Source organism: Monopterus albus, unplaced genomic scaffold (assembly GCF_001952655.1).
Source record: "Monopterus albus unplaced genomic scaffold, M_albus_1.0 scaffold37.1, whole genome shotgun sequence".
NCBI lineage: Eukaryota > Metazoa > Chordata > Actinopteri > Synbranchiformes > Synbranchidae > Monopterus > Monopterus albus.
Genome location: NW_018127917.1, coordinates 737,117 through 758,099, shown reverse-complemented (window position 1 = coordinate 758,099; position 20,983 = coordinate 737,117). Strand labels below are relative to the sequence as shown.

General features: G+C 39.4%; 2 protein-coding genes across 6 annotated transcripts; both read right to left on the bottom strand.

Annotated features, from left to right (window-relative positions):
* Positions 1-159: 159 nt before the first annotated feature.
* Positions 160-6,119, bottom strand: LOC109959136 (major facilitator superfamily domain-containing protein 10). 4 transcript variants are annotated; one of them, XM_020598274.1, is made up of 13 exons: positions 6,003-6,119; positions 5,286-5,469; positions 4,406-4,502; positions 4,169-4,272; positions 3,882-4,040; positions 3,408-3,599; positions 2,534-2,636; positions 2,306-2,417; positions 2,114-2,222; positions 1,888-1,978; positions 984-1,031; positions 802-891; positions 160-534 (listed from the first exon to the last, which is right to left on the bottom strand). In XM_020598274.1, the coding sequence occupies exons 2-13, from the start codon at positions 5,436-5,438 to the stop codon at positions 431-433; spliced, it is 1,362 nt and encodes a 453-aa protein (XP_020453930.1). In that variant the 5' UTR covers positions 5,439-5,469; positions 6,003-6,119; the 3' UTR covers positions 160-430. The 4 variants fall into 4 exon arrangements, with proteins under 4 accessions (XP_020453930.1, XP_020453929.1, XP_020453931.1 ...); XM_020598273.1 differs by lacking the exon at positions 6,003-6,119 and adding an exon at positions 5,636-5,732; XM_020598275.1 differs by lacking the exons at positions 160-534; positions 6,003-6,119 and adding an exon at positions 5,636-5,736 and having other exon boundaries at positions 803-891; positions 2,306-2,436.
* A 705-nt stretch (positions 6,120-6,824) lies between these two features.
* Positions 6,825-19,827, bottom strand: LOC109959116 (zinc finger protein 462-like). 2 transcript variants are annotated; one of them, XM_020598242.1, is made up of 12 exons: positions 19,697-19,827; positions 19,297-19,361; positions 14,025-19,201; positions 13,211-13,500; positions 12,793-12,911; positions 12,234-12,368; positions 11,886-12,129; positions 11,375-11,517; positions 11,057-11,280; positions 9,586-10,675; positions 8,984-9,022; positions 6,825-7,656 (listed from the first exon to the last, which is right to left on the bottom strand). In XM_020598242.1, exons 2-12 carry the CDS (start codon positions 19,304-19,306, stop codon positions 7,514-7,516), a joined length of 7,614 nt encoding a protein of 2,537 aa, XP_020453898.1. In that variant the 5' UTR covers positions 19,307-19,361; positions 19,697-19,827; the 3' UTR covers positions 6,825-7,513. The 2 variants fall into 2 exon arrangements, with proteins under 2 accessions (XP_020453898.1, XP_020453899.1); XM_020598243.1 differs by lacking the exon at positions 8,984-9,022 and having other exon boundaries at positions 19,697-19,826.
* Between the last annotated feature and the right edge of the window lie 1,156 nt (positions 19,828-20,983).

Sequence of the window (20,983 nt, the reverse complement as noted above, 5' to 3'; positions counted from 1 at the left end):
AGATTATTCTGAACCTTGTTTTAAAAAAACAATGTTACTAAGATAATAATTCCCACAGACAGATGTTGACTTGTGTGTTTATTTTTTAATTACAATTAATTAAAGTGATTTAAAAAGGTTATAATGTAAAATACAAAATCTGAGTGACTGATAAAAAAACTGCATTATAAAATAATACCTCTGTTCCAAAAGTTATGTTACTTGTAACCCACCCACACCCATGCAGTCCATAATACACATATGCATGTGTATCACCTTCTTGCATTATTTTGTTTCATGTGATGATCCTTGGCCAGCAGCACAGAAGGTATACACCTGTTTATTATTGTTCTATTATAACTCAGTGCTTGCTTTCCCAGCAGATGGTAACATCATAACAATCATTAAAGCAACTAAAGATAAGATGTATCTTCAATCTGTCTCACTCTGCTCACTCCTCCTTTATCCTCCTGGCTGTGCTCAGCAGAGCTAGGGGTATAATGAAAGAGGCTGATGTGAGGAGAAAACAGGTCTGAGCTCCAGCGATCCAGTAAACTGGGAAGCAAACACAACAGGTAAACCAAATACACTGGAAATAAATTCAAAGATAATGGTTCAGTCTCAAATTCAGTGACTTGAGTGTTCTTTAAAGTCAATCTATTAATCACAAATTTTAGTATCATTTGGGGCATTATAGAAAAGCTAAGTTAGATATTCGAGCATTTGATTTCACAAAAGCAGGATACACAAAACTATCTGCAAATCTAGATTATAAATTGGTCATTAGTACTGTCTTCTGTCTCATTATCAAATCTTCCTTACCAGAGGATGATACAACTGGTCCCAGTGCTCTGGCCAAGGCACCCAAACTACGCAGAATCCCCATCACTGTGCCCTTCTGATTGGCTGAACCTGAAGCAAAATCCACAGTAGATGATCAGTAACAGTGTGAAAATTACTGTATAATCAAAACCGTTTGAGAGTTCAAACAATAAGAGGCTCACCGTGGTCAGAAACAAGCGTTGACAAGCATGGAACAACTATGGCGGCCGCTGCAACAACAGGAGTCACATAAAACATAAACATATGTTTAGGTATATTTTTGAATCATGGTCTGATATGATCATACCAATGAAATGATGGAGTACAGTATTTTTTTATTTAACTGGGAAGTCTCTTGAGATACATTATAGCTGGCAAATAGTTAAAACATTATCACATAAAAATATTTTGAACATATAATACAATAACATACAACCTGAGGTATTAACGAGTGAGTCTGAGTATTAAAAACCACATATAGCCAAGCTCTCTCCTTTTTGTGTCAGTCATTATTCCTTATTGATTGAGTTAATACTTTCCAAATTTTCTGTGCAGATGCAATTTCTCCATCCTCTCCATATCATTATTTTATCATCTCTCTTTTTCATGGGGTGTAATTATTTGTTGTTTTTTTTTTAAGTATTACAATTCAACATTATTTATATACATTATAAAACATGTTTGAGAATCAGATCATTAAAAAAAATCTACTTTCAGTACAAACACTACATTGTTTATTCATTTATTGCTTTTTCTAAGTCACTCTGAGAGATTCTGTTATATATGAAACAACACTAGGATTTGTTAAAGCCCTTTGCTCTGGAATGAAGGTGGGGCTAAAACCAGATATGTAACATTCAGGATGCTGTTTGCATTGGTCATATTCTACTTTTCATACTAGATACACAAATATCGCTACTTGGCAATTTTCATTTTTCACCCTTTTTACTTGTTGTGAATCTTGGCATGTGCATTGCACTGTTTCTAAAATCTGTTTATATCCTGTCATACAGTGCTCTGTAGAAATGGGTCTGCAGCTAGTGATGTGTTTACTGTTCAGACACAGTGACTGTAAACATGACTCACCAAAGGAGTACAACGCCAGGCCAAGGTAAAGCATCGTTACATTCCATGATAACCCAATGAGAATAAATGCTGGGATCAATGCTGTGATCGCCTAAAAACAAGAAATACCGTTCACTAAATCAGGCATTTGAGCAGCAGTGCATCTTTCCCCATCAGTACTGAAAAAGCATTTCATTGTACAGGCCTCTGTTGTATTCTACTACTTTGTAAGTAGATGGTACTTTACCATACGAACAGCCTTGAGATGGTGCCCAGGTTTGATTCTGCGAGCGTAACCTCCCTGGATCAATGCCATGATGACACCAATGAAGAAGAACATCTTTCCTTGCTGCATACTATTGAGAGAACAATGGAAAGTTGCTGTTCAAGTTTGATGGTATAATGGCTGAAGCACAAAGGTTTATCTTTGAGTTGCTACCTTGTAAACTGGAAGCGCTGGTGAGTCAGAAAACTCAGGGTAAACTCCAGACCAGAGAACAGGAAGAGGTAGCAGAAATAAACCAGGCCCAACATTTGAAGCTTTTGCATTCCTGTAAAAAGACCTCCCTGCTTTTAGCAGAGTGCCAAAATTTATTCATGCTTTATGAATGAGTCAAATGGGTGTAAGTCAATGCTTCACACAGAAATCCAGTATATACAGACTCACGTTTTTTTGAAGGTGGATCTTTTGTCTTGGCAACAGTTGAAAAATGGAACAAAGACAGTGGGTTGAGGAGGTCCCAGGAGTCTCCAAACCCTGACGGCAAAGCCTACAATGAGACAAGATAAATTATGTATTGTGTATTAATATGAAATTACATTTCCTGACTAACCACAGGTCTAATCAGCCATAGTAACTGAAAACCACTGTATGGTTTGCCAGGCCTTTAAGTATTTTATCATTATGTATCCTATCTTCAAGTCTGTGTTTGTTTAGTGTTTAAACACTGAGCACAAGATGTCTCCCCCTTCACTGAAAAATCCATTCTCTTACATGTGCACTGGAGGGTCCAAGTTGAGTTTTGGACCAGGTTTGTAGCAATTTCATGGAATAATAGTCATACATCCACAAATTAAACTGAGATTTGAGCCGAGCGTGGAGACATTCTGAATGCGACAACAGCCTTCAAATACCAAATTAGATAGATAGATAGATTAGATAAATAGATTTATTTTGAGTAGTAACAATAAGCAATAGATTTTTGATTTGAGTTAAATTTGAAAAGAAAGTTCAAGCCAAATGATCAAAATGAAAATCATCACCTGAAAATGATACTGAACAAAAACTGGAAAATAAACACTTTTACATTACAGTATCACATGTAAGTACAGCAAGATGCTGTCTTATTGAAATAAACAGGAAAATGTACATCCGTTGGAGAAACCTACTACTACCTTACTATTTGTCGACTTTGGACACCGAACAGTTTTATGCTAAGTTGTGTTAACTGGCTGCAACTTTACTGCTTATCATACAGGCATACAGTGGCATCAATCTTCTCATTTAACTGTTAGCAGAGAAAGTGCTTCCATTAACTAACCTTGACATCCTTTGTTAAAGTCTCAGGCAGCTTAAGCCATATAAAGAGCAGATCAGCGATACTGAAGGCCAAGGCGAGCAGAGCTGGGGTTTGGTAGAAGACATTTCCTGCTGTCCTTGAGCTGAGAGCAAAGTAGGCACCCATCAGAGGTCCTACAGTGAAGCCCAAGGAGAAGGCAACACCAATCATAGCCTGGTCACAATAAAATGAATTTTTATTAATATATTAAAAGGTATTCATTACTGTCAGTTTGTTTACTTTTAAGACAATTAACAATAACAAAGACATAAACTGGCTAATTAGAATATCATGTAGAAACAAGAAATGTGAGGGTCAGACACATAGTGTCTTGATAAATATGTAATTATCACTGGGATCCTTGAGTGACTATGCATCCTGACACATTTAGGGTGTTTTAAGATATTCTGTTTCAGCAATACATTTCCTGTAATAGCCACAAAACTCTGTGCCTACCATTCCTCGGTTTCGTGCTTTCGGGGATGGTAAGTCGGCTACGATGGCAGTACAGAGGCTGACGTTGCCCTTACAAATGCCCCCAATTACCCGAAACAAAAGGAACATGCTGAAGCTCCAGGAAACGGCCCAGACTGCATAGGAGGTCATCAGCCCTAACTGGGACACGAAGAACCCAATTAGACAAGAATGAGTCACTGCTGATGACATGGTAGTATGGCTCCATGACTGACAAGCAGTAGTGATATTACTACACTACTGCTCTTTTCTGTAAGTCTTCCACTCACCGTGGTAAGAATGAGCAGGGGTCGTCTGCCATGGCGGTCTGACAGAGCCCCCGTTACAGGCGACGCCAGGAACTGCAGCAAAGAAAAGAGCGAGCCGATCAGACCTGAAAGGCAAATAGAGGAGTACCAAAATTAAACCAGTGACCTGGAACCCAGATTCTTTGTATTACTGTAATACAGTCACACAAAGGACAGCTCCATGTCAGAGGTTATGAAGGTGAAATCAATCAAATATACCCCCGAACAGGACACTGTTGTACTTCTTCTCCATAGGAATCCCCACAGCCTCCCTGAACCAGTCCACAACGCTCTGCAGAGACTGATATACAACATCCTGCCGAGTAGGAAAGCACAAAAATGCAACATCACACAGGGACAATATTATAAACACCAGTAAAATGGTCAGTTCAGCATGAGTCAGCATGCAGGGTCTCCCACTAACACAGCACACAGCTGCCCATCTAATCACTCGTGAATCAGTTATGGGTTTTATAGAGTAGGTTCTTCATACAAAGCCCCTTTGTTTGGAGGAGCTCTGCAGTCTGTCCAGTAAATCCCAGTCAAAAGTACTTTTTACTGCAGTAAATCAGTTTCTCACTTGGTTCTGGTAACTTGTGTAAGTGATGTACACAAACAAAAACTTTGTGTTTGCCAGCCGTGTTTTCCAAACCAGTCTGATGATTCAGACTGGAGAAGATGTACAGAGAAAGCACTCAGTGTAGCCCATACAGTACATTTTAACCTTGTTATATAACATATTATTATTATTCATTTTATGAGAAAGAGAAAAGAAAAACTAGAAAATTGATAGATGCATTTATGTGTCATGGGAGCTCCTAACTGTAGATGGAGCTTCCATTTTTTTGTCTATGTGTATAGCCTGTGTTTTATTAACATGGATATTAACTTGGGAGTTGTACATTTTAGTGTATACGCAGCCTCTCCTTTTCCTCTAAATACAGTATTACGTTAATGATGTGTCAATATCTGCTGTGACAGTAATGAGTAAATGCGTTTATTTAAAAAGTGCATTTTACGTTGTTATACTGTTAACTGTTCTGAAAGTATAAAGCAGACAGAATATATTATTTCTTAAAAAAAGAAAAAGAAAACGAACCCCTGTTTGGGCATAATGGTCCAAAATTGAAGGCAGTAGAGGTAGAATCAGTGTAAATCCAAGCAGATCCAGCAGCAGGATGATAAACACAATGTTGATGACCTTCGAAGAGAATGAGTCACCATCCTCTTCAGATTTGTTTGCAGTTGACATTCCTCCAACTGAGTATGGTGTTTCTTCTGGCCTGCTCGAAAGTAAAACACAGTAGATGTTAGAAGAGCAGCAGTGGCATAAAAACAAATGTGGTCCATTACATTTACTGTAGAGTGCATTCAAAGAGCAAAGGACCTGTAACAAAGTATTTTCCATAGTGGCATTGCTACTGTTATTTAGACCAAGTATCAACATACCAATAGTCTACTCCCTCCATCACAGGTTATTGGTATGATAAGGTGACTTTCCATTTATGTCACCACATCAGGAAATAGATGGAAAATGTGTTGCTCAAGGAAAAAGGAAGTGGTTCTTGTAAATACAAAGGGCAAAAACTTTATCCTGGTCGGTGCGAACTCCTCAGCAAATGCAACGACATGGAAACGTTTTATAACTGGAGCTGGTTTTAAAACTTGGTCTTACATTACATTAATGCATTTCGGACAAGTAGCTGCTTCTGCAGAATATCGATCCGGGGAGAGCGACTAATATTAATCGACATCACTTTTCCTTTCACACATCTTTAATGACGCGATGAGAAACACTAGAACCAATTTTACTTACACAGTTTCTGTAGATTGGTGAATCTGGAGCGATCACACTGACTCGAGCAGATCCACCGTCTCCACCTCATCAGTCCATTATCATTAGTCCACACCAGGAAGCGATGGCCTCACACATTTGGATAAGGAGTTTCGTAACCAACGACCAAAGTGCTGCCTTCAGGTCATCCTCCTTAGCTCGTTTTTTCGCACTCTATACTCGTTCAAGATTTTTGGACTCATGCAGCTTTTTTGTATATTTTATTATTAACAGAAATAATAAAACTGATCATACCGGGGGTATAAAAGCGATATATAAGCGGTAATTAGTTATGGCTAATAAATCATTTACTAATGCTAATTAGGCGATCAGCAAGGCACAGTTCAATTAATCACAAATGTTATAAACTTGCACCATGAAGAATATAAACTCTGACGAATAGACTATTCCCTCCTGTGAAGGGATTCTCTCAACATTTTGTAAAGACCCTAATTATTGAGTTTTTACTGACTCCATTTGTTGCAAAGTTGAGTTTTAAGTTGCTTTAATTTTTTCTGTACATCAAGTAAATCTTTAGGCAGGATAGAATTGTTCCATCACAGGAAAACTGCACAGTTGCAACCAGGAATTATTTTCATCATCTGTAGGTTTTACAACAAAGCTTTAATCATTTGATTGCTCGGTGAATAAAATGTCAAACAATAGTTCAAACATACTTATCACTAGCCTAGGGTCTGAAGACCAAGATAACGTATTTAAATAGCTTTTTTTAAAACCAAGTCAAGAACCCTAAAAATGTAACCTTTATTCGATAATATAATAATAGTAGTAATAACCTCATCATGTGTTAAAACCGTGTTTATTTGCAGTTCAGTGTTCAAAAAACAGTGGAAAGTCTCACCAGCAAGACATCAGGTGAGGAAAAAACAAGTCTATTTAAATGAAAAGTAAAAAGTAACTGAGTTTATCACTTTCTTTCTTTCTTTCTGTTAATACTGTACTTGAACAAACTCTGCTTCCTCAGATACACATTTGGTTCAAACACTGAACAGCACCTGAAGGCAGCACAAGCATCCTCCACAGTCTGGAGTTGAAATGGGTACACTCGGTAATGAGCAGGGAATATACAGTACATAACAGCTCACACTGTAAAGGCCTGCATGTTTTGCAGTATTATCTCCCTTCGCATATAGTACAGTAATAAAAAAAATTGGCCAAAACAAATAAAAAAAAAAAACCCAACAACACCACAGAGATTAGAGCTCAATGATAACGTGCCACAAAATATACAGTCACCATCCTGGTCCTCAAGTTTTGTTTACTGAATCGCATTCTTTCTAACTCTATGGATAACGTTCAATTAAAAACAGCTTAAAATTTCATAAAACACAGGTTTAACAGGTTCACAAGTACACTGTACATAAGGAGAATTCATGGAAATGAAATTGAATCTTCCAAAAATAATAATAATAAAAAAGGTCAATAGTGGAAGCTGCTTCTACAGTCCACCATAAATAAACATAAAGAAACTGTTATATTCCATGTCGCATAACATGACGCTCCAGTTCACAGCTGTTCATTAGGGTTCTTCCACAAAACTCGCAAGAATACAGTTTCTTCTCTGCAGCCAATGGGCTCAGGACTTCAGCAGCTCCATCTGTGGTTGTGAATGTATCTGAAAAACAAGAGAAGTGAACTCAGGCTGGTGTCACAGGTCATTTCCCAAAGTAGGGCTGCAACCCACAACTGTTTAACATTTAAGCTGCTGATTTTTTCTTTCTTGGAAACAGTCAGAAAATAGTGAAAAATGATGGTCAATATCCAAGAAGACCAAAACATTTAATGGTGTTCAGCAATAAAAACTCCAAAGAAATCCAATTTACCACAGCATCAGAGAAAGGTAGAAAATCCTCACATTGGAAAAACTGGAACCTTTATGCATGAACGTTTAGATGACTAAATCTTAAACCATCACAATGATCAGAAAGGGCTTTCCAGACTCGGGTATGCACTGCATGGAATGGCCTGACTGTCATCACGTTTGGTATGCAGGAATGAAGTCTGTTGTTTCATACAGCATGTCCAGGCATGACATAAAAGGACAAAACCCACACAGGACTAGTTGCAGAGGTGATAAAGTATGGGAACACTTTGGAATGACTAATTTTTCATCAGTAAATGCTCATAAAACGTGATCTGATCTTCCTCCAAGTCACATGTATAAACAACATGCCAAAGCTAATATTACACAAACCTTTATAATATTTGATGTGTTTTATCAAACACATTAAATATTCACAGTACTGCTAATTTAAACAAGTGAATCCTTGTGTTTAATAACTGGTCAAAGCTCCTCGAACGCTGTGGATCACATCTGAATGACATTCAGGAGGAACTCTGGTCCCTTCTTCCTCACAGAACTGCTTCAGCTCAGCCATATTCTTAGGTACGATGACTGCATTGCCTAGCCTCGGCTAAGATGCAGTTTCATTGTAAACAGCCACCAGATTATCTTGTGAGGTACATGGATTTAATTAGAAATTTGTTTTCCTCTTGATGATTTCAAGCTGTCCAGGGTCACATGCATCAAAGCAGTCCCAAATCATGCTGCTGCCTCCACTGTACCTCATGCATGTAGCCTACGTAGTGCTGTGTGTGCTTCTCAAACAGTTCTAGCTTAGTTTCACCAGTCCACAAAATACTTCCCTGTAGTGTTCTGGAGTGTCAAGGTGCCAATTCCTGACTGCACTTAGTTATTGCTGATGGCATTAGCCCAGGGATCACATACAGTGCTTCTTCCAACCTACACTAATTTATTCAATATGGACAATACAGCGATTTGTTCATAATTATAACATGAAGATCTGACCATATTTTACAACATTATATAATCATGCTTGTTATTCCAAAGGGTTCACTATTGTAGTTTCTACTCCTCTCTATTTGAGAGCAGCAAAAAACTACGCCCAAGGTATGTATGACATGCAACAGCTCAGACTAACCTATGGCTGGAGTGGAGGCTGAAGACTCCTTGTGGCTGTCTAAGATGTAAACAGACTTTGGGTTAGTCAAAAACAGCGGTCCTGGATTGCACCGTGAGACACTTCCAACTATGACTGATTTTAAGTTTTTGCGACTAAAGACAACCAGAGGCAAAATTTAGTGTTAGGAATTAAAGGGCCAAGTTTTCACAGTGTGATTGCTGCTGACTGACTGACATCTACAAACAAACCAGTCAGAATCACATAAAATCAAAATAATGAAAGTGAGGGTCTGTGTAACTGGCAAAAAAAAAAACCTGGAAGAGCTGTATAGAGTGGTAAATATGGAGCTGATGTGACTTTGTCCTCAAATTGATATCGTATTGCCTGACAGCAACTGAGATGAAGACCCATCTCTCAGTGTGACGTGCAGTTAACTTGCACTACTGCTGTTACACAGCCTAGACAGCTTTATTTAGAAAACGATGGGCGTAGGTATTGTATGATGCCGGTTTGGTGTTGCCCTTCACAATGGATTCAAACACTTGGTATGTTTCTGCAATTAATAATCATTTATTTACATTCAGTGTGGTCAATTTAAAGTCACCTCACTGTGCACTCACCTCTGTGCACATGTGGACTGTCAGCTTCCTTTATATTGTGTCCCTCCTCAGGCTCCTGACGCTTCTCATCTTCAGGGATCATCTCCTCTTCCGTGTCCTGCTCCTGTACAAGATCATCAGTCTCTTCTTCTTCTTCCTTGCAACATCCAAGAGGAGACATTTCCTCTTTAAGACGATGCTTGAGCACAGGCATTTCTCCAAAATGGTCCGATTCATCCTCTCTGCTTTGTTGATTGAGCACTTCTTCCTCTTTGCAGTTTGTAAATGAGACACCTGGGCTGCCCTGATGAGCCCTGTTGTTATTGGCCAACATGTAATTTTTCTTTGTAAACACTGAAATTTCCTCCATATTAGCTTGATTTTTGGGGACCAAAGTGATGCTGCCCTTTTCATCCAGCAACTGGATCGCATTTTGAATATTATCTTCAATCTCGGTCTCAGTGTCCTGCTCCATCTTAACTGTTCCACCCTGATCAGCCTTCTTGTGCATCTTATTGATGCTGCCATCCTCATATGACACTAGGGTATGTGGTAGTACATCTCCTTCTACCCTAGCCTCCTTGTTCAGCGTTCTTTGTGGAATTGTCTTACTATGTAGCTTTTGGACCTGTGCTGTTTCAGTTACTTTACAATAGGTTGTTGAGCTCCCCGCTGCTCCCTCATTTTTTTGTTGTGTGAACTTTATACTGCTGTCCTCGTGGCCTCTTGGTTTAGGTTGGGCATGGTTCTCTTCCTCTGGAACACTGCAATCTACAAATTGGATATCAGCATTGCCCCATTTCCCAACATTTTGTTCTACTATATTTTTAATCCCCTGTCCTCTTGCAGTGTCAGGTAAGGAAACGATTCCTGCTTGTTCTTGTGGGTCCTGCTCACTTTTCTCCTTGATGTCACTTTCTGCCAGGCTCTTAGCTAGTGTCTCGTGTGGAACTTCATTACAGTCTGTAACAAACTCCCCCGTTTCTTCATCCTCACAGTTGTTGTGCTCCAAGTTAGACAATGTTTCATCTTCCTCTTCTGGCACTGTACCAATCCTTTCCTCTAGCTCATCAAGGCTGACATGACCCACAAGCTCATGATTTCTTATAACCTGATAAAAAAATAAAAATAAAAATAAAAAAATAAATAAATAATCAAACTACCGATGTACAAGAATTCAAACGTCTGCTTCATTTAATGATAAAAACTCAACTGCATCGGGTTCGGACAGAAATACGCGGCCTGATCCACTCTCTAATACATATTATAAAATGGAGAACTTTATTGTCTGTTGGTATGCCGAATAATTTTGTGTGAGGACCATGAAGTTTTACATTCACTATTGAAAATGTGAACCAAAAAAAAAAAAAAAAGGCTGTCCTGAATTCCCTTTATGTTTTAAAATTCCAGTACATTCGAAGTGGCTAATGTATTTCTCCAGACACACAGGAATCCTATTGATGCATAAAGGGCTTTAGTAACAAATCCTCACCTGATGCTTATCACTCAGGTGTGCCTCCAAGTCGCTCAGCTGAGTGCAGTCGAAGTAGCACAGCCGACACTTGTAGGGTTTGATGTCATCATGCCTCATCATGTGCAAACGCAGGTTTTCAGCGCTACCACTTGTGAAAGTACATTTGTGACACCGGAAGACGATACCTTTAAGGTATCGTGATAGCTTTGGGCGCCGCACCTCTATTGGCACAACACGCTGCTCTGAAATCAACAGAAACAAAGGAATTAAACATAACATGACAGATAATGACCCGCGTGTGTGGCAGTACTGAATCTTGTCGAGCAGCCAGCCTACCACGATGCAAGATAATGTGATCAATCATGTTGTTCTTGTTCTTGGTCTGGTAGAGGCAGAAAGGGCAGCGGAGGTCCTTCTGATGAGTGGGTTCTGACTGGCAGGTAGAGTGACCAGTCTCCATGTGCACTTCCAAGGTTTTCCTAGTAAAAGGCAGCAGAAACAGGTGACAAGAACACATGTCAGTTTCAAAATGTGGAGAAAGTTTGCAGACAATTCTTGCTGTCAGTCCTAAATGAAAGGTTAATAACAAATGCCAACTCGATTTCGAAAAAAAGAGAGATAAATTATAAATATTCTGCAGCTAATCATACGTTATTGCCAATCAATTTGTCACTGCATGGTGACTGCATTGAACTGTACACTGAATCCTATAGAGAAAAAAAATATATAAAATCACATCGTCCCATCCTTATAAGCAACTCATTTTTGGCAGTACACTAAATAAAATTAAACCATAAGTGGGAAAACATTTTTTTTTATATTAAGAAAAATGTTGGCTGTAGTTTACCTTATACCAGTGAAAAAGTCACAGTCTTTACACTTGAGGATCTTCTTTCCGTGGCGGTTTAGGTAATGTCGTCGCACACTCGACAGGTGTCCAGTGCTGAAATTGCAGAGCTCGCAGTGAAGCAGACTGCTCTCAGGTAACATGGTTTCTTGCAGATTTGTTTTAGATGAGAAACCAGTTTGCGCCATCAAGCTGTACTGGTTCAACTGCCGCTGCACATCTGGGGACTCCAAGTACAGCGATTCTGTCAAAGTTTAACAAACCAGCTTCAGTCAATATGGCCACTAATGCAAAAAGTGTGTATTTTACACATATTTTGATTTGTAAAATAAAAAAGGTAAGACTTGCTTTTGATCATTTCATGTTCTTCAGCAGGTTCGGGCAAATATTTATTTTCTTCTGATAAACTTGGAGGCTCCTTGTCAGTCCTCTGAGTGCTCTCCTCATGTTGGATGTCAATCTCAGTAGGATCCATAATGACATCTGGGCATTCAGCAGCAGCACGAACATGGAATGAAAGAGAGAAAAACTTAACGTGAAATATCCTTAAGCAAGTGCAGTGTAATGTGTAGTTGAGTAGATTTTGTCTACACTAACCTTCCTGAAGGTAGCATTTATTGCAGGATAGTTGCATTAGATAGAGCATACCTAATAATAAACTGGCAGCTCATTTTAAGCTAATGAAAGATCATTTTAAAAACATGTTATGCCGAGATGTCCTTGAATGCGTCACATATTGCTCAAGATAATCTGCGAACTTTCTGATGATTAAATGTATTCTCTGGGATGATATTTGTCAGCAGATAAAAAAAAAAAAAAAATTAAAAATACATGACACATCATATTAACATGATACCACTGCAGCAGCTTGTATGAACGTTAGCTAATGGTTATACTGATTACTCACCTTGATGGTTTTTCATAAAATGACTTCTCCAAATACCCATCAAGGTTGTCCGATAGGGACAGCAACTACATCGGAAAGGCCTTAAAGTCCCAGGTTTGTAGAGGACGTATTTGTTAACGCTGTTGAAAAAATGGCAAAAAAATGCATTCAGTCATAGACAATCTCCTGCAGCTAATCGGGTACATGTAAATGTTGGGTGTTCTGATATGAAAGACATCAAATTTGTGCAATGTAGGCTATTTTTCATTTAATACCTTAAAACTGTATTGTTGAACAAAGTACTAATAATGCTTTATTAACCATGCTGCGAAAGCATTAATTTGTAATGCTAATTGAATGTACAGTATGTCTTACTCTGGTCATTTTTTTCCTTTTGCTCCTAACTCTTAACCGAATAATCACCAAAGTTACTTCTTACTTGGACTTTACTGCTGAGGGAGGCAGATTGTCAAGTTTCTTGATGGCCGCCAGGGCTGCATGGCTGCGCTCATGTGACCGCAAACCTGTCAGTGACATGAATGTCCGAGCACACTGGCTGCAAGTGTGTTTGTATTTTCTTGACTCCAGCTCTGGTTGCTCTAGTTCAGTGGGATTTGAAGGAGAGGACTGAGGACTTGCTGGCAAAGTGAAGGTTTCTACTGGTGTCACACTCCACTGAGCCAGCTCCTCCACAGTATCTAACACGGTCACTTCATCTTGACTACACAGCTGAAAATGAAGCACAGCAATGGTCATCAAATTTTAAACTGAACAAGAGCAGCTCAAGCATGTAGCAAAAGACAAGAGTGTAACTGATTACATTCAGCTGGTAATTTATTAGGTTACACCAAGCTAAAACAATGAAGCCTCTCTTTGTGAAGGTGACATTGTTCAAATTTGGAAACTGTTTTTGGAGAGGTGCTGATTCAACTGTATGCCCATTTGGGTGTGGCTGAATTGTACAGCTTTGTACTGACAGGTGTTTCTATTATTTAGACCACCCCATGTACACCAGTGAGGTTAGGCTAAATAACAAATGCCTCTCTGTAAAACAGTTCAACTACGGCACAAACTAGATCCTCAAAGATGACCATAAAGTTAAATCAACCCCTCTGAAACAGTCTGAACGAAAGCTGATCATTACCACCCTCATTGGAGGAGGATTTATTGCGGGACTATTGTACTAGATTGTATTAGCTTTAGCTAGGTGTACCAAATTAACTACACAGCATATATGGGAAGAGTCAACTTACTTTACTGGATTTGGCCTCTGGTGCTGTCGTAATGACCAACGATACTTCTGTCTTTGCAGCCGCTGCCTTCTTTTTCCTCCATGCTCTATGGCGATCCAGGTGACAACTCAAATTTCTAATTCCATTTATCCGCTTCTTGCAGTGGGTGCATTTGTAAATCCCTGTGCTCCTGTGTGACCTTTCTGATAACACAGTAAAATCCAACTTCCACGCTGGGCAATGAAAAGTACTATAGTGAGCAATAAGCAGCCGGGATGAGTTAAACATCAAGTTTGGACACTTTTTACATTTGACTTTTATGCTTTCCTTAGAGTCAGCATTAGGTAGCTTGTGGTTACATTTGTTATACTTCTCCAGCAGCTTGTATGTAGTAAGTGCATCCAATTTGTGAGTGTTTCTGTAGTGAACATACAGGTATCTTCGAAAATTGGCTTTATAAGTACACAAGTTGCACTTGTACAGCTTTTCCCTTTTTTGTACTGACAGTGCTTTTGATTGACATGTCTTAGGAGTGCCCACCTCTTGACTTTGGCCAACGTTTGTGGCGCTTACTGCTACCGTTTTGTATTTTGAAGAAGCAGTACCCACTACTGAGGCCCGAGAGCCATGATCAGATAGTTTCTTAGTTTTTCTCTCATCTGAATGCTCAGAAGCTGCTGGATCCGCTTGATTGTGGCTCCTCACACTGTGAATTTTCAGCTTTTTCAACGACGCATAAATTTGTGGACAATTTTTGCACATGTACCCTCTTTCATTAGAACCTTTTCCCATCGTACATCCAATCATGTTCCTTACAAGTATTTCCTCTGTTTGAAGTTCATCTGCCCTGGCTACGAGGTCTGGATGCTTCATTTGGCAGTGCGTGAGAGTTCCATGGTGACTAGCATTTATGTAAGGACAGCGTGGACACATGTAGACCACTATTTTATTTTCGCCTGTTGCTGTGATAGACTTGCGTGCCTCAGAAGTATCTTTTGTTTGCCAAGTTGAAGGATGGTCAGGAGATGTTGACATCGACTTCTGTGGGATTTTTTTGTATACTTGTACGTAGTATTCTAAGAAGGCTTGCTGTCCATGTTTGCTAGTATAATGGTCTCCAAGACGCTTTTTCCTAAAATAGGAACTTGAACACAGGGCACACTTGTATGCACCTTCCTTTACACCCGTTTCAAAAGTATTCATGTGGTGAACATGCATGTGTCGACTGAGTGCAATATTTGTACTGCAAATATAACTGCAGTGCTGGCACCTAATCACGGCATACTTTTTTTTGTGCAAAAAGGAAACCTTTGATACTGCTCCTTGAGCACTGTGGGCTTTATACTGTTGCAGTTTGACCACAGTAAATGATTTAGGAGCCGGTTTGAGCTTGTTGGTCAAAGGTTTTGTCACAGTCTCATTATGTTCCTTCTCACAGTGCATGTTCAACTTCTCCAACGTTACAAAGATTTGTGAGCAGGTTTTACACATGTACCCACTGAGTCTCAAACTGTTACTGTTAGGATGTTTTTGTTTCAAACAGTCTTCTAAATTGTGTAAAAGTGTTCCATCCACATGAAGACTGTCTGCCCTGGATACGAGGGCAGGATGCTTCATCTGGCAGTGAGTGAGAACCCCGTGGTAATTGGTATTGACGTAGGTACAATGTGGACACTTGAAGATGTGCAGACGTCTTGGGATTTGTGGTATTTGTGGTATTTGCAGTTCTTTCTTTTCATCTAAATTTTCAGTCACAGCTATTTGATGTTTCATTCCACAGTGAGTGTTGAGGCCATGCTGGGTATGAAACCTTGCTGGGCAGTAATGACACTTCAATGTGGGAGACACGGTTCCTTCATGAGATGAATCAGATGACTTGTCATCTTCAAGAGGCACTTGGTAAGTGTCAAACAACCCTGGGATTTCACTGTGGTCTTCCAATTGGTTGTTTGCACTTGACTTCTTGCTGGTGATGACATCCAGGACCGAGCCATCTTCTTTCACAGACCAAGGATGAACAGCACGGTAGTGGCGAATGAGACTTGATGTTGAGCTACCTTTAAATGGACATGCTCTGCACGAGTAAGTCTTGGTTTCATTTTGTGCAGATCTCTGAGACAGTGAGCTTCCATCAGGGCAATCACCATGACTAATATCATCAGTCTGATTTACTTCACGTTTTTTCCTTTTAAGAGAGGATGTATCAGGACCAGCATATAACCGCTTACTTACAAACTCCAGGCTTATTTTACGTTCTGGGTGTTGCTCCTGGTAGTGCTGATAGAGCGTTGCTGCATTTTTGTGTGAGAACACACACCAATCACAGTGATATCCTGTCTGTAAATTTCCTCGGATAAAAAGCATTCTTAAAAGTTCCTGGACTGAACGATTGGACCTGTGGGTTTTCCACATATGCCTTCTCAACATATACAAATATTGTGTAGTATATGTGCATCTATGGCATCGAAGGGTCCTCTGCGTTTGTGAGGCTCTTACTGAGGGTGAAGAAGCGAGTGAAAAGCATTTGACAAGCTTCTTTTTTTTCTTTTCTTTTCCTTTATTCCCAGGAGCTGCATGATTGATTTCTTCCAGTTTAGTTTTGTTCAGACGCAATTTCTGTGTCTGTTCAAGAACCTCCGAAGTATACAAATGGATGTGTTCAGCATTAACTCCAAATCCACGATGCACTTTGGAGTAATGCTTCAGGACCTGGTTCATGGCGCTGTGCCTATAGTTGCAAAAGTGGCAGAAAAACCTGTCTTCATCACCTTCTTTCATTAGTGGAGGAGGTAGATGAGTAGCAAAGGATAACTTCTTTGTCTGAAATTTTGATTTTTTAATTTCCTCATGAATCAAAGCTGTATGATCAAGAATACATTGATGGCTTGTGTTAATGTGTTGATGAATTTGGTGTTGGTGGTTCAAAACTCCTTTTATAGTTGGATTTCCAAAGTTGCACTTTTGGCAGTAAAACAACTTTTCTGCACATTCATAAGCATTACTTGTTGTCACAGAAGCACCTGCTACATCACCCTCTTCATGCTGAAACTCATTACTACATACCTCAATTTGTTTACGAGTTTTACGATCAGACGGAGTTTCTGAGATCTTAGTATCACGCTGAAGTTTCTTCTTTTGCTCCGTCCCACTATAGCACACAATGTCTTCAATACATGTTGGTCCATCCATAGCATGTTTTGCATTATGATGACTAAGAACGCTTTTGACATTGGTACTTGCAAACACGCAAAACTGGCAGTAAAACATTTTATGTGCTGAACGGGAGGATAAACTGTTGTTCCCAGGAGACATTTCCCTATTACATTTGGTAGGCGACTTCCTTCTTTTGCTTTTATCCTCTGCAGATTCCACTTTGTTATTTATGCTAGAGTCTGAATGAATCGTAGAATCTTCTGGTGTGTGTGACAAAGACAAAGGAATCTTTTGCTGCGACAGCTCAGGATCATCTTTTGCTTTGTTGGAAGAATTTGACATGTCCTTCTGAGAAGTGGAGTTTTCCCCAAATGACACAGACTTTGGAGATTTTTCAGGTGTCACCTCTGATGTTGCATGTGACGTGACATGGTCTGAAGGTTTGATTTTGTTCATTGTGACTGCTTCATCTGAGTGGCTTTTTTGATAGTGAACATGCATAACAACAGCTGACTTATGACTAAAATTACAGTTGTTGCAATGATACAAAGCCCCATCTGCTCTTTTGAAGACGAGATGTTGGGGTGAGGCTGCACTTTTGACTTCCTTCCATGGTGTATGGTCACTCGCAGGAGAAATCCTTTTTGATCTTTCTGGACTGGGATCCTTTTCAGAAGTACTCAACTTAGATGATCCCTCTTGGCATCTAGTCCCCGAGTATTTATAGTACAACAAGGGATTATCCACTTTATGTGTTGGGTGAGTTTCCCTGTAATGTTCTTTCAAGTCCTTCAATTCACTGGTGGTAAATGGACATGTAAAACATTTGAAAACCAAACTGAGTTCACACGACTGCATCGTGAACACATTTGGGGCCTCTGGATGATGTTCTGTATAGTGTATCTTGAGGTCAGCTACACTTAAAAACTCAACTGGACACTCCAGGCAACGAAAGGCAGCACTCTGATCACTTGGATTCTCAATGTAGACAATGTCATATCTTATGTAAGGATGGTTGTTCTGATAATGGTTAGACACACACCTGATGTCCACATCACTGTAGTCACAATGCTTACAGAAATAAACATTTGGGCTTTCTATGTCTTCAAATGAAACCTCTGGTCTGTTTGATGACTGCTGTTCACTTGTGTTTGCTTTCTCTGGGAGTTGTGTCTCTTCGTTGTCTAACTTTGCTTTTTTAGCAGGATGACTTTCTGAGCTTTCATTGTGCATCCTCTTGCCAGTGCTGTTATGAACAGTTTCTTTGAATTCTTCCTTAGGCTTTGGAGGTCTCAGGTCAGTAATTAACAAGTGGTCATTTCTCAAATATTGGTCAGAAACATTTTTGGACATATCAATCGTGGACTTTGCAGCAACTTTAAGAACACTGCTATGGTTTGGGCTGGAGCTTGAAGAAGATTCTTGCAAAACTAGGGTTCCTTCAGTGCTATCAAGAAGCATTGGGGTATCCGATAATTTCCTTGGAGATTCCCCATTTGAGCCAGATGCTGCTGCAAAGTAGTTGGTGATTGTTTGCGATGGCCTCTTGTATGAACCCAAATCCTTTGATGAGTTAAGTGTGCATTTAGTTTTTGAAGTAGACACACCCGAAAAAGCTGAGGGAATCTCTTTTGTTTCTCCACCTTCCTTGTGCTGGTTTGTCAAAATAATTATTTTGGTCTCTGGGCTTCCCAAAATATTGAGATTTCCTATCCAGTCTGGACTCTCTATGTTTTTATGACACTGTTTCTCATGACTGTTTAAAATGTCCCAATTACCAGCTTTAAAGTCACAGTGCTGGCATAAAAAAATAATTCCTGGACTGTTGTCAGTGTCTGTCGTCTTCAATGACTGTTTCTTTAAACCACCAGCTTTAAGAGCACTATCTACATCAAAGCTGTGCACCTTGGTGAGGTGTTCAAAAAGATATACCTTGGATTTGAAGACGAGTGTGCATTCACTACACTGGAAAGACTTGACTGGGCATTCTTCAGTGAGAGCTTGATCGTGTGTCTTGTGGCCAGAGCTAGAAAAGGGCACTGAATCTGAGGGGGTAAGTAAGAGAACAATGAATTCTCAACTCTACAGGATGCATTACATTAAAACACAACATTGTCAAAAGACTGATTATAATAAATACCTTTTTGCATCTTGCATTCCTCCTAAACCCAAAGCCTTACATATAAAGAGGCAGCTCTGACACACCTAGAGGATTTAAAACACAAATTATTGCATAGCTCAAGGACAAAACCAACGTCACTTGGTTACTACTTCTGTTACCACTGCTAAAGTTAACTGCAGTATTGAGGGTTTCTACAGGTAATTGCTCTTCTCGTGTATTAAGGGAAAGTAGATGCACATCAGTACAAAAATGGCAGCAGAAACAACTTGATAACGTTACGTCGGTATTTAACTTTCAATCAGTTAAGTTCAACAGGAAGGAGACATAAAACGGCTAAACTCTTTCAACAACACAATTGAGAGATAAAGCAGACAACTAAAACTTATCGGAATTATCAGTGTACACAATATATACTCACGCATGCACACAAGCCCTGAACAAAGCTTATGATACGATGTTTTAAATCGCTTATGTTGATGAGATGAAGAAACCACACATTTCCGCCATTTTTCCCGCGAGTAAAAGGCTTGTCTTCTTCTTCGTCTGATAGTATAATGGTTGGTTGCAACCAATGTTAAGATGCGTTACCGCCACCTACCATGTTGGGAGAGTGTGCTGCCCCTTAAAATAAATTAGAACCTTTATTTTATCAAATCTCATTGTGGTTTACAACTTTTTTTGCAAGGGAGCCCTGAAAAAACAGAGGCATTAAAAAGTTACAGACAACAAAACACACATACAATAGCCTAATAAAACCATAAGCCCTGAAAAAACAGAGGCATTAAAAAGTTACAGACAACAAAACACACATACAATAGCCTAATAAAACCATACAGCAATATACTGTATAAAGTAAAAAATAAAAACACATATTATTACAGTTATTCTTACTAAACTGTTACAACTCCCTGCTCCACCAGACTGACTAGATAAATGTATTCCTATTAAATGTAGGCTAATGTTTTGCTTTGTCTTGTGTCTCATTTTCAACCTCATTGTGGTGTTTATTTCTACTGGTTCCCACTTTTCACTTAAGTTTTTAATAATCTCCATATAATTCATTTCATTTCCCCTGTTTTCTTAAATTAAAATTTCCAAGGGCTGTTTGCCTCCTTTGCTAGTCTTATACTAACGTATATGATCTGCCATGCTGGCTAAATGATGTGGTAATATTTTGAAGTCTGAATAATATAATCTACTGTGCATTTTCGTATGACATAAGCAAATTAAAGAGTAAACAAGGAAAGTAACTGTAGGCCGTAGTGTAGTGTATCACATGATTAGGACAGACAGAGATAGAAAGGTGCTAACAAGTGAGGAGAGTGTGCAGAGAAGATGGAAAGAGTATTTTGAGGAACTGATGAATGAGGAAAATGAGAGGGAAAGAAGGGGGAAGAAGTGAATATTGTAGAGCAGGAAGTAACAAAGATTAGAAAGGATGAGGTGAGGAAGGCTCTGAGGAGAATGAAGAGTGGAAAGGCTGTTGGTCCAGATGACATACCTGTAGAGGTGTGGAAGTGTCTAGGAGAGACAGCAGTGGAGTTTCTATCTGGTTTGTTCAACAGGATTTTTGAGAGTTAGAAGATGCCTGAGGAATGGAGGAGAAGTGTACGAGTGCCGATCTTTAAGAACAAGGGTGATGTGCAGAGTTGTAGCAACTACAGAGGTATAAAGTTGATGAGCCACACAATGAAGCTATGGGAAA